The sequence below is a fragment of the Passer domesticus genome, chromosome 10 (genome assembly GCF_036417665.1).
Source record: "Passer domesticus isolate bPasDom1 chromosome 10, bPasDom1.hap1, whole genome shotgun sequence".
NCBI classification, from domain to species: domain Eukaryota; kingdom Metazoa; phylum Chordata; class Aves; order Passeriformes; family Passeridae; genus Passer; species Passer domesticus.
In genome coordinates this window covers 31,100,149-31,112,792 of record NC_087483.1, presented here as the reverse complement: position 1 = coordinate 31,112,792, position 12,644 = coordinate 31,100,149, and the positions used below count along the sequence as shown (strand labels likewise).

The 12,644-nt window shown below is 46.5% G+C and overlaps 1 protein-coding gene across 3 annotated transcripts in view; it reads right to left on the bottom strand.

The window, feature by feature from the left end:
- Window positions 1–12,644, bottom strand: part of MRAS (muscle RAS oncogene homolog) — a 38,168-nt gene that overhangs the window by 1,274 nt on the left and 24,250 nt on the right. For all 3 annotated transcript variants that reach the window (XM_064434951.1, XM_064434952.1, XM_064434953.1), the window contains 3 exons: window positions 7,156–7,309; window positions 3,908–4,007; window positions 2,531–2,610 (listed from right to left, as the gene is read on the bottom strand). In XM_064434951.1, coding sequence (XP_064291021.1) covers window positions 2,531–2,610; window positions 3,908–4,007; window positions 7,156–7,309 — 334 coding nt within the window. The remainder of the gene's footprint in view (window positions 1–2,530; window positions 2,611–3,907; window positions 4,008–7,155; window positions 7,310–12,644) is intronic.

The following is a 12,644-nucleotide window of genomic DNA, read 5'->3' as shown; positions in this document are numbered from 1 at the left end:
AACATCATCCATTACACTGCTGACAGTAGGGAAGAGGATGAGAGAGATACAGAGAGCACAGAGAAATACACTCTTCTGCCTTTCAGCTGGCATTGCCCTTAGCCAGCTGCACTGATGCAGACTTGGTGATGGAGGGGAGCTAAAAAATAAATGAGCAGCCTCTGAAGCATTCTGTTGAGGGCTTCTCCCTCTCCAGGAAGGTGAGGCACTGCCCAAATGCCTGTTTGCAGCTGCATCCAATGCAGCAGCTACTCTGGCAGCCCAGCAGTGCAAATCCAGCAAAGGCTCTGTATCTCAAACACCTGACAGGCAGCCTGTAGATGTAGATTTTGGAGCAAGATAAAACATACAGACACCAGCAGCTTCTGTAGATTCAAACCTGAGAGTCTGAACAGTTCAAAAGCGGCTTCTTTGTCATGTGATATGCCAGGCATTAAACCAAGTGTTCATACCAAGTAATCCAGACGAGGATGAGACATCACTGGGGCATAAATCACTATGGCTTTAGCTGGGGTTTCTCTTACAGCCTCAGCTTCCAAATTCTTGCAACCACCCAAAAAATTCAGCCTTGACTAGTAAGACTTTTTCTCAGTGAATATGAAGGCTGGAGGCATGAAAAACATAAAACTTTAAAGCCCCAAACTACAAAGATGAAATTCAGAAAATACTTTAAATCTGGATAAATACTAAGTGACCACAAGCTGTTCACATTCTTCTGGATCTGTTTTAGAGATCCAAAAACCACACCCTGGGCCTGCTCAAGGCTTCTGCTGTGACAGTTCCTGTGTGTACTGCTGCAGCATAAAAGGGGCATCAGGAAATTAAAAACATCTCTTGAGTGGACTCAATCACCCCACTCCTTTCTGGATTACTTCCAGACAACAGTTTGTTGCATGAAGCTAAATAAACTGGGAATCAGCCAAGTGCAAGGAGCTCAAACAGTGCAACCCTGAACAAGCATCCTCACCCTGAGAGCTCACAAGGGCTCTGAGGAAGCCCTTCATTTGTGAAGCACTCAGTCAATGACAGTTATCAGGGAGCTGAAATTTACATTTTGTTTGAAAAAGCTTATTTGGAAACCAGAAAAACAATACTTGATGGGTGATGCTACCCTTGACTGTGGACAGTTTCTAATGTCCAAAAACCAAGCAAAGCTGCTTTGTGGCCAATGATCATCCAGATCACACAGCATCTCCCTGCTCTCTGACTTAACCCGAGTTCCAGCTCTTGTGAACATTTCTTGTGCCCTTGACATCACAGGCTGGCAAGGACTTTCACAGTAGCTACTCAGGAAACTGAGGTGTACCACTTATTTTTGAGGTTACAGAGTGCATTTTCAGGGCTTGCAATTAGTAATGCCTCATTACAATATGCCTTTCAGCCTGCCTGGAGCTGTGTTACGTGGAGAAAGCAAACAAAGCTTTTCCATCTTATTCTGGCTGTTTTTCTTTCCTGCAGAGCAGAGTAGATGGTGGTAAGAGCTTGCTGCACACAAAAGTAATATCTAGCCAGCTAATACTGAGAACAGTTGGGAAAGAGTCTGGGACACTTCCAGCTCAGTTCTCCAAAGACTTTCTGCCCTCTGCTTTTGAGACATGTGGGAAGAGTGGGCAGTACCATCTGGTTTTGATGGAGGCTGGCTTGAGGCTCTGCTAGGATATTCACAAGTACAGATATGCTGTGAATAAATGCCTTGTGGTTTAATTGCCGGGCGAGGCACTTTGACTGCACGGCAGGGAGGAGCATGATTTCAGCTCAGCGCCCTCCCAAAACATGAAAAATGAGGGCCCAGAAAATCTGGCAGACAGCTAGTGCCAGAAAAACAAATCCTCTCAGAGAGAGCTGAGGTTATCAGCTGAGATGCTGGGATGTGTGTGCAGCTCTTTTCCTGCAGGAGAGCCGGGCTTTGGGAAGGCAGTCCCTCCCTGCTGGCAGCCGGAGCAGGGGTTCGCCCGGAGAGCGCACGTTTGCCAAAACGAGCAAAGGCAGCTCATGCCAAAACTGGGAACAAACCTCTGCAGTCTGAGGAAACCTGGGACTTAGCCATTAGGTCATGCAGTTTCTCATACAAAATGGCTTAATTTTTTCCATTTAGTGAGCAGAAAATGTTAGAAGTCACCTACAGCACTACAATTTTGTAGAATTTTTTGCCGGTCCTTTTTAACTTCTGGCAAGGCAAGACCCTGAGAGGACAAAACTATGAAAACCCAAATTACTGATCCCAAGCTTTCAATGCCAGCCTTTTAGAGCTGATCATTATAGCAGGCTTTGCACTGCTCATTGAATAAAACTTTTTTATTATGGCCACAGCTACATCTTCGTATGCCTGGTACTGATGTCCTGCACGGGTAGCTAAGTGACAGCTAGTAACAGACCTAAGCTGACACAAGACAAGAAAGTTAATAAACATCAGAAATATCCCACACTCAAGAAAACCTGACTCCCCAGAATCTGGCTCCTGACTCTCTGGGCCATGACTTCTGCATGTCCCATCCCTGGGCAGTAAGGAAGGGAGGAGTTTGCAGCTTACCTAATTACTCTCACAAGATCATGGAAGGCCTTGTCCACGTTCAGAGGCGGGTCCTTGGCACTGGTTTCTATATAAGGAATCTGGAGGAGAGAAGTGTGTCATGGAAGAGATATCAGTGATAATGCCAGTTTCAAAATGAAAAGCCTAAAGGCTGGAGAAATGGGCTGCTAATACCACGGAAATACAGGTAAACAAAATGTTGCCATGACACTGCTATCAACACCCTCAAGCTTGCAGCAAGGTCAGCGACTGCTTACAAAAGGTCTGGAATGAGCACCAGGCTAAACAGCTGCTATCGAGCTCTGGGTTTGGGGGAGAATAATGCCAGACTTCACGTCGTCAGATGTTCTCTCCCCCTGAGCTGTGCTCACAGACATGAAAATAGCCGAAGGTTGTTGAAAGACCAGCACTTGCCAAAAATTCTTGCTTGCCACATTTTATTGGGACTACTGCATGAATATTTCATGACTACAATTCCCCTTCAGTGTAAAATGATCTTCCCCTTCAAAGCCTGACAGCCAGATGGGGCCTCCTAGAGTGCTTGTCCAGCACACTGGCAGATTTATAAAACTGCCTCTGATAAGGTATTTTCATGCATGGCCTTTTCCAAGGCGTGTGTATACAGATGGATACAACATGCTGTGCTGCAGTTTAGGTGTCCTGGCTCTGACAGAAACCAGATTCCTTGGGGAGGGGGGGAGTGAACCTGCCCTGCCAAACTCCCATCGAGGTTTGCTCAGAAACCACCACACAGCTTGTCCTTTAGGCACAGCAAGCTGCCAAGAGGTCTCAGGCTTGCTTGCCTTTAACCTTTCCTTCAGTTCCACCTCCTAAGGGAGCTGTTGTCTCCCTCTGGGTATTCAGGGCTGCTGGCATTTAGAGGTGATTAGTGGAGCAGCATGTGATCTACACCCATCTAAGACAAATTTCTCAGGCTAAACTAACAGCATGAATAATGCAGAGCTAAGATGGTGGGCCAGATTTATATAGGTTTAACAACCCTGTTAACTTCATTATCTCTAACAAGCTCAGGCACCTAGCTATACCTCCGAATGCCTGACTCTGCCTTTTCGCTCCAGGGAGGCGCACTCTCTTCCCTCATTCTGAACACTTCTCACCACTTTCAGACACCTTGTGCATAATTCTTAGTGATGGCCACAGCTCTGCTACAGCTGGTGCACAGCAGAGGCTCTGGTTTCAGTGATGAATTGGCCCTACTGAAAGAAAACTGCAGAGCTGCTACTTTGTAGTAGTCAAAAACCTATTTACAAATGTTTCATTGTAAGCTTTAATTCAGCTCCTAATGAGCACAGCTTTCGATTCTGAACGCCTGCAATAGGATTTTCAATAACCCATTAAATAATCCTGTAAACTTACGTTGTGTTTTGTTGCCATTTCTCTCCCCTGTTCTCTTGTAATTTTCCGTAAGTGCATTAGATCAACTTTGTTTGCCACCAAAATCATTGGAAAAGACTCCCTGGAAAAAATCAAAACCACCACCCAATTATTACCACACTACAACAAAAATTATGAGCATAAATTTCACTTTTTCATGCTGACATCATCTAACATTTTCAGCTACAGACATACCACATATGTGTAAAGAAATAAAAAGAAACCCCCCAGGCTGTGCTATACATATGTTCATATTGTAAAAATTTACTTGACAAGTTGCATGCATGCACACATTCCTTGTTATTTGTAGGGACTTCAGGAACTTATTGTCACCATTTCTGCAATGCCTGATGATAACTAAACCTGAAGATCCAACTAGGTGAAGAAAGATCTAGAGAATTAACCAGAAAATCAACTGAGACATAAAGACAGATCTTGGACAGGAGACTGGGACTCTTTTGTAGCAGTTAAGGCACCTCAGTAACTGCATATCTTGACAAGATACTGAGGGCTGTTGGAAGAACTGGAGTAACTTCATTCCTGGTCATCCACTGAGACCAACTGGGGGGAAAGAAAGATGGACTCTGGGAGGTGGTGCTTAGAGGGGAATCAAATGGTGGAGAAAATCAGCAGGAGCAAGGAGATGCCCATGAGCTGTTACTCCAAGACAAACTGGGCTTGGCAGGGGTAGCTGGAAGGAGGCTGGAAGGAATCAAATAGATTTGTTAAGCTTCCAATGCTATTACCTACCATCTCCTGTTCCTAATCCCAGAAAAAACACCAAACTCATCTCCTTCTGTAACAATACTCAGTATTTCCTTAACTACCAGGCACCTAAGTGACTGCCTTCACCCCCTGAGAAGAGATCCATTTATCCACAGCATGTCCTGTGCAAGGCTCTCCCCCTCTCCCTCTGCAGGAAGCTCCACTGTTCCAGAGATAAACAGAACCAAGGTTGGGTGCCATGGGAGGTGCTGGCAGTGCCACTCTGTCCTCTGGCTTCATGAAACAGAGCAATCAGCTGCTGCAGGGCCTCTTAGCCACTGCTGGGAGGGAGGAGGTCCCTTCTGATCACTGACAGTTACTGCAGCATTGTTGTCTTATACTTTCAGCCCTCCTAAATGATCCCAGTGTTCTCTGCTGTAACAGAGCCGATTTTACTGGGGTAAGGAGCAGCTGGCCATACTCATTTCTGTATAAAACACTTCCCTGGTAACTCTGGATTTTTAAACAGCATTTCTGGGTCATTTTTCATCGAGATGATAAGAGCTCCATCTTCCCTCTGGCATGTTGCCCCATTGCTCTGGCTGGAAAAATACCGTACTGCACTCTGCATTTTAAATGAGTCTCAGAGTTATTCATTCTGATAATGTGACTGTGATTTAATGTTAATACCTGAGCATTGATATATCTTGACTCTGATCCTTCTGGAGCAAAATATTTGCTTGTCTGGATTATTTGATTGCTTTTTGGCTTGCAGCACCTTGATTAGAAAGGGATTACTTTTGGATGGTATCTCATTTGCCTTGTTTACATCAGGCATAAAACTCTATGGGGACTTTGTTCCCTATTGTAAGCAGTACAACTGCTAATTGGACAAAGCTGCTACAGTTGGAAATTTTATTATAATGAAAGTTGTGGAAAGAAAATGGGAGGAAGGCTTTGAACAGCCCTGCTAGCACAGCAGCCTGCAATTCTTTTGGATTTTAAGTTCCAAAACTGCCTGCCAGACTGAAAACCAGGGTGATGCTCTGCTCCCAGCTACGTGTGGGTTTAGCAGGAGGGCTTTTTTACTCACGCTGCTCCCACTGCTGTGATTTTTTGCCCGAGCCCAGGTTTTGGATGAAGCATTAATACGCTCCTCACGCTCGGAGTGGCGCTGAGCAGGGAAACACAAACAACCTCGCCAGCCTGTTTCACTTCCTGCCTCTCACACTGCTGCAGCATTTGCACAGCGTGTATGGAGGGTAAAAGTTTCAGTCCAGAGCAAACAGTGAACACCACATCTTATTTTCTCCGAGTTAAATTAGATAAAATCAGCATCAGATTGGGGCAGGTTACAGGAAATTCTGTCCCGTCTCCTTCAGCTTTTAGAAACAGATTTACTTTGCCCCAAGCTAAGGTAACAGTGCTTAGACTGCTGTGATCTGAGAGGCTGACTGAGGGACTGACATTCTTCTTCATTTAAATGAAATCAGAGGGTGTTTCTTCCTTTACTTTTCACTCTTGTGGGCTACACTTTGGATGCTTTACTGGAAGAGCTGTCAGCTGTGAACCTCACATGATAGGAGTCCACCCTTCCTGTGGGGAAGTTATTCAGAGCTGTGAAAGGAAGCCAGCAACGAGGCCCAAACCCTCTGGTGACTTTTCTTGATGACTTCCATAATTAAAAGTCATTATTAACGGAAGAACTGTTTCAAAGCTGCAGACATATAAGGGCTTAATTCACACCCCACCCAGTGAGAATGGATCCATTGCCTCTTGAACCAGGATGGGAAGAGGGAGCTATCTTGTAGATAAACCAGCAACTTCCCCTCACTATGCCAGGACACATTTATTTACCATGATTAAATTCCCAGTGCTACCTTCTCCCCTGCACAGGCAAGGAGGAGAGAGAGGCGACCTCTCTTACTGTGTCCCCAGGCACAGACAGATGTTTTATTCTGTGTAATTGTTTGCTGCAGACCACAGTGCATTAACTACATTATATCCCTGGTTAGAAATGCAGTTGCTTCCAGCACAAATTTTTTCACCTTCAAAACACTTGTTCAAACCCCCAAATAATGCAGGACCTTCGAAGGTGTGTTTGGCACAAGCCAGGGACAGGAAGATGGCACCAGGACACACAAAATAATTAGGGCTGAAATGCTTGCTGACTCCCTGCTGGTGATCCCAAAGTGCCTGCACTATGCACAGAGCATCCTTCCCTCTCTTCAGAGCTGAGCTGGTTACCTTCAAAGGTGTCTGATCTCTTTTTCTCACATTGCTCTGGCAGAAGTTTCTCCCTTCCAGACACATTTTCACTCCATTGTAACACCACTGACCCTTTCAACGCTGAAAGCACTGCATGCTTATCGAAGTAAACCACTTCTTATTCACCACACTGGGGTCCACAAACCCCACCTGAGGATTTGTCTCAGGACACCCAGAAGGCAGGAGCTGGGGTCAGATGTGCAGCCATGCCCCAGGAGGGTGGGGAGCCTGGTGGCTCAGGCAGTGCTGGCACCCACCTGTCCTTGACTCTGAGGATCAGCTGGTGGAACCGGTCCACGTGCTCGAAGCTGGCCTTGTCTGTCACTGAGTAGACGATGAGGAAACCATCTCCAGTCCTCATGTACTGCTCCCTCATTGCACTGAACTCCTCTTGGCCTGCAGTATCCAGAACTAGGACAGAAGAGACAAAGGTTTTTAATTACTGTGAAGGACCTGCAGCTGCTGGCCCCACTGTGTGTCCTGTGGCCTTTCTGCCTCTGCTGGCCTTCCTCAAAGACAGCAAGATGTGATGAAATCAAGCTGGATTGACAAGGGAGTTTCTGTCCCAGACCTCACTCATCCTTGTGTGCCTAAGTTGGGAGCAGGGGAAGATGACTATGTGGATTTCATTTTCCTTTTCCAGTACCAAAAACAGATCACTGAATTTGGAGAGTTGCTCCTCTGGCAAGATACGGCTCAAAGGATTTCACAACCCTCCCAACTTTTTCCTCCCCCAGAAAAGAAAACCCAAGACTGGAAGAGAATCTAAAAGCCAGTTTAAAGGTCAGGGATAACCCACAAAAGGCATGGTGAAGCAGAGCTGGGAGACAACCCAAACTAATAGCTACAAGCAGACTCCTTTTCTCAACACCTGGATATTATTTCTAGACAATTTTGTCCTTTCAGTGGGAGCCTTGGGGAACTCCCCTTAAATATTTAGTCCCAAATGGTGTGCTGATACTAAGGAGGTAACTAAAACAGATGGAAAAGCTTTAAGTGCCTTGCACATCCAATACAGTGACCACATTTTGGTGAATAAATCCATGCTCAAATCCCCTAAAACACCTCAGCTATGATAGCCACTCAGATGCTGTTCCCCACTAGATTAAACTCAGTGGAATCATAACTCACTGGTTCTTCATGGATCTGTCTTGCAGGGGGTCCCATCACTTGTGGAACAAGCTACCCCAACCTTCTGGGTAAAAACCACATACACACATCAGTGCTAGTTCCTGAGCCCCAGCTTTGTGCACAGCCAGGATTTTGTCTGGCAGGAGGAGGGTACAAGAGGAGTTCATCAGTTTAGGCTGTGCCAGTACCAACATGGGATGTGCTCAAAGTGCATCAGCTGCTCAGAAGTACTAATCCTAATGCACTGTTGTACCCCAGAGGCAAACATGGGACCTTCATGATGACTGGGAGCATTTTCACATCCCAATCAACTGGGCTGGGTGGGAAAACTGTTTTGCCTCTGCTGTACAGCCGTGGTGTAAACATTTACTGCCCACAAGTGACGGGGAAAGCCCAGGGTAGCCGTGGATGGAGACAGTGGCAGGAGCAAACTGCTGACAGAGCAGCAGGCTTGATACAGGTTTGTCTAGTGTGAACGGGCCCACAGACCCAGCAAGGTGCTCCCTGTAGGGGGAAGTGCTCAGGCTGCTCCAGTTTCCAGGCGGGGCCATGATAAAGACCACTTTGCTGCATCAGCACAGGTGGACACGCTGCATGTCACAGCGCAGCCCACGAGCCAGCCACACACCTCCACTGCATGTCTGGAGGAGAGACAGCTACACTGCAAGACCTGGAGACCTTCTTTGGTGCTGGCAGGCCCTTTAAAGTCTTCAGCCTCACTTGTTCTCCTGCCTTTACTGGTGTTGAATGTCTGCTTTCATGAGCTCTTAAGGTAAAAAGAGCTTCCAGGCTCTTGCAAAGACCCTGAGATTTAGGCTTATTTGTCAAGATTGTTGGAAAGTCACCTGAATCTCTTCATAGCCATTTATCCTGCTCCTCCTCTCTAAATCTAGGAAAGAAGGCTCTCAGCTCAAAGGCATTTCAGCTATTCTTAAAGACTGCACCAAAAAAAAGAAAAAAGAAAAAAAAAAGAAAATAGAAAACCCAGAGACTATATGTGCTGGTAAATTTCTGTGCCCTGGGCAGAACTGCTACCATGGAATAAGGCCAGGGCTCTGGAGCTGGGACAGAAGAGGAAATTAATCTCTCCTACCTGCCCAACCTGTATGGAGAGGCTGGGCTGCCCTCATCTGACTCCTGCAGCAGGTAGACACGGTGTCAGGGCAGGGCTGAGAGCTGACAGCCAGCACACAAACCCAGCTTGTGGTGGAGTGGGAGAGCTCCACGCTGAGAGCTGAGCTCTCCTGCCCTCCCTCCCCCTGAGACAGGGCAGGTGCCCCAGCACAGGCTGTGGGCAGGAAGGTGGAGATGGATGTGCTGTATCCTGCATGGTAATTTGCTTAGGGACTTCCCCTTGCTCTGGCACATTTGCAAACTTCTCATGAAACACAAAAGAAGCATCTGCCTTTGCAGCCATCAACCCATCCCCTGCTGCTGCCCCTCCAAAGCTCTGCATCCCCTGGGAGAGGGGGCAAGCCCTGGTGGGGGCTGTGGGGATACCCCACTGCATGGGGCTCTCCTACCTTGCCTGGATCTTGGCCATCACACTAAACACAGGCAGAGCTGCTGTGTCAGCAGCTGCTATTTAAAGGGAATTCACTTGCAGCATTGATAAAAAGGTGAGCAAGTCCAGGCAGCATTTAAAATGGCAATTTGAAAGTGGAAGTAAAAGACACACAGCAGTGAAGGTTAAGGTAAATCTCACAAGAACTTAACAATTGTGTATGTGGCCAGAGAAAGTCTTAACTTTAAATGTGCTCTTCATCAAGGGAAAACCCCAGCCTAACATTTCTGTGCTTTGTGAATTGTAAACAACAGAGGAGAGGGATCTGGATCTTTTGTAGGCAGGAAAGGACCCCATCCTGAAAAGCATCAACACTGAAAAGGGCCAGATGTAAGTGGCTTTGCTTGTGGTACCTTGTGGTATCTTCAAGATAACTCCTACCTATAGAAATGGGACAGAGCAAGGAGAAACCTTAGGAAGGGGTAGCTCAGAAGGTGATTGGCTTCCCAAAAGGATGAGAAGATTTAGCATGTTAGCCAGCATTCTCCTTCTTTTAAAATACCTGTTTCTACAGACAGGATGCCAGAAGACAGGAAGAACCATGAGTAGAGAATTGTACACTTTAAACCACCAGCTGCCCCACCGGCAGCACATAAATGGCAGCATGGAAAAAAGGATCAAAGCACAGTGGGTTTCTCCTACCTCGTTCTTCCAAGAATGAAATCAGACTCAAAGGCTGCACATAGTCAGGGACTTCCAACAGAAAACTTTGTGAATTTCTCACAAATTTGACCAAAGAAGCAAGGAGGAGCAATTATGAAAGCATTTGGGTAAGCTGAAGGAGAGAGAAGCCAAGGATGATGTATGATGTAGGAACAGACATCCAAAGAGGGCAAAGCCATTTAGAGCTATCATGAGACCAGCTGGAGACTAAACTAAGAGCAATTAGGCTGTGAGAGCCCAGCAGGGAGGTCTCCTGCTTTGCAGGTAAGAGGTTGCTGACTGAAGAGATGGCCTTTTCGACTTTCCAGTGGATGTGACCCCCAGCTGCTGTGATGAACTCCCTGCTAATTGAATCCTGCCCCTTTAGAGCTCTCCACGCCATTTTTCTGTGAATCCTGATGGGTTATGCAAGAGTGCAGCTGCCTAGAGAGCACTTCTGAGCAGGCACAGGAGCCCAGGAATACACGGGAATCTGTGGTCCAAAACAGAAGCCTTGGTGCTTCAAGGTGTACCATGTGGCAATGTCTCCGCAACTGACAGTGCTCCAAGTGCCCATCCAGAGACAAAGGCACTTGGTGAATCTAAACCAAGGGCAGAGACACACTCTGAACTCTTAAGTCAGCAATGGCATTGCTTTTTCTGGAGCCTAGGCTGGATTCAGTTCAAACACACCATTCCCAGCCTTCGAGGAGCTCAGATCTGGTTGTGCAGGTGAGCTCTTCTCTTTTCAAATCTAGGCAAAATTTCCTCCTACATCTTCAGCTTGCCAGGCAGCTGGGTGTATAGGTCACCTCAAGAGAGTTTCTCCACTGTCCATGGCATCTAGAGGGGATAAAGATGAACTGACAGGCACATCAACCCATCTTCTCTCCTTCAGCCTTTGGGTTTCACTGCCCTGCAGCTTGGTACCTAAGCTCATGGGAAAATTGAACTTGAATTGCCAAGTCAAACTAACAAGCCTCAGACTGAGGAAAGCCACCTCCACAGTCTCTGTCTTCCATCAGCAGCACCGTGGGAGAGGGCACTCCTATCAGCCACTGGCTTCAGCTGAGGAATTGGTATTCTGGGCACTGCACAGATGGGGTACTGGGGTCACAGCTCCTATGCAGTATCCCCACACCCAAGTCACCCTGAAGAGGCATGAGGTGCCCTTGCCATGTGCAAAGCAAGGCAGATGTTTTACTTGGTCACTCTGATGCTTCTGCTCCTTCTCAGACACAGCCACGCTGCCTCTGGCATGACAGCTTTCCTCAGCAAAAAACACATGATAGGAAAACACTGGGCTTTTATGAGCCCGTCTTCTGTGCCCTATCTAAATACACAGATGTTATAATATAGAAAACTCAAGTATTTGAATCCTTGCCCTTTCTTTTTTCTTAAAGAAGACAGGCTTCCACATCAACAAACAGAATAAAGATGCAAGCCCTTAAAGGAGCCCTTTCTCTAACAAAGGGCAAGTATTCAAAGCCTTGTGTTTTCCATGTTGCAACATCAAAATTTTCCTGGCAGGAAAAAAATCCAACCCAAGACAAAACCCCCTCTTTCACTGTTGCAAAATCCCAGCAATTAAGGGAGGGGAAATACTGTACACACAAATTAAATAATGCAAGTACAAATTTAACTTGAATTTAAACGCTCTTAGTGATGCTACTCTAAATTAACAAAAACAAGAAGAAAGAAAGCCACAAACAAACCCTTCTGCCTGCAAATCTGAAGTGACCTTTGATCTCCCTCTGGCCTCATGCCTGAGTTGATCTCAAGTTTCCACAGAAGAAAAGCAGACAGTGTGCCCAGGGATGACTAGCAGCAAAAACCCTCAACAAAAAGGGACACAAGGGGTAGACAGGTGGGAAGGGCAGATAGAGTGTGGGGGAAGGAATGGAGCTTGGTGTGAGTGCACAGGGGTGCACACCAGGCTGTGCAGCTCCAGCCCAGCACAAGGGCACCCCAGGATTGGGAGGAGGTCTTGGGAAGAGAACTAGAAGGGAAACTGAAACTCAAGAGCAGAGAGACAACTTCTAGGCTGTGAGAGTTTCATCAAAATCATACCAGGGAAAGAAAAGGGAAGAGAAGGGAGACCACAGCTTCCTTTCATCCCACTCAATTCCTTGTTTGGCTCATACCAATTGGCACAGCCCTACTGACAGCTAAGAGTTCAGCCCAATTCCCCAACAACACCAAGCCATGTACTTGTGGTCATCTTTTCATCTCCCTTTGCTTGCCACCTTTTTATCTCTGTGTGATGTATGAGCCATAAGGAATCCTGATCCATAAGGAACTTTTTGCCATATTAAGGTATTCCATTTTTGGCTTCATCCCAGATTAATAATTCCAGACTGGCATTTTGCAGCCACACCAAAAGAAATCCTCTGCTACTTGCTAAAATAG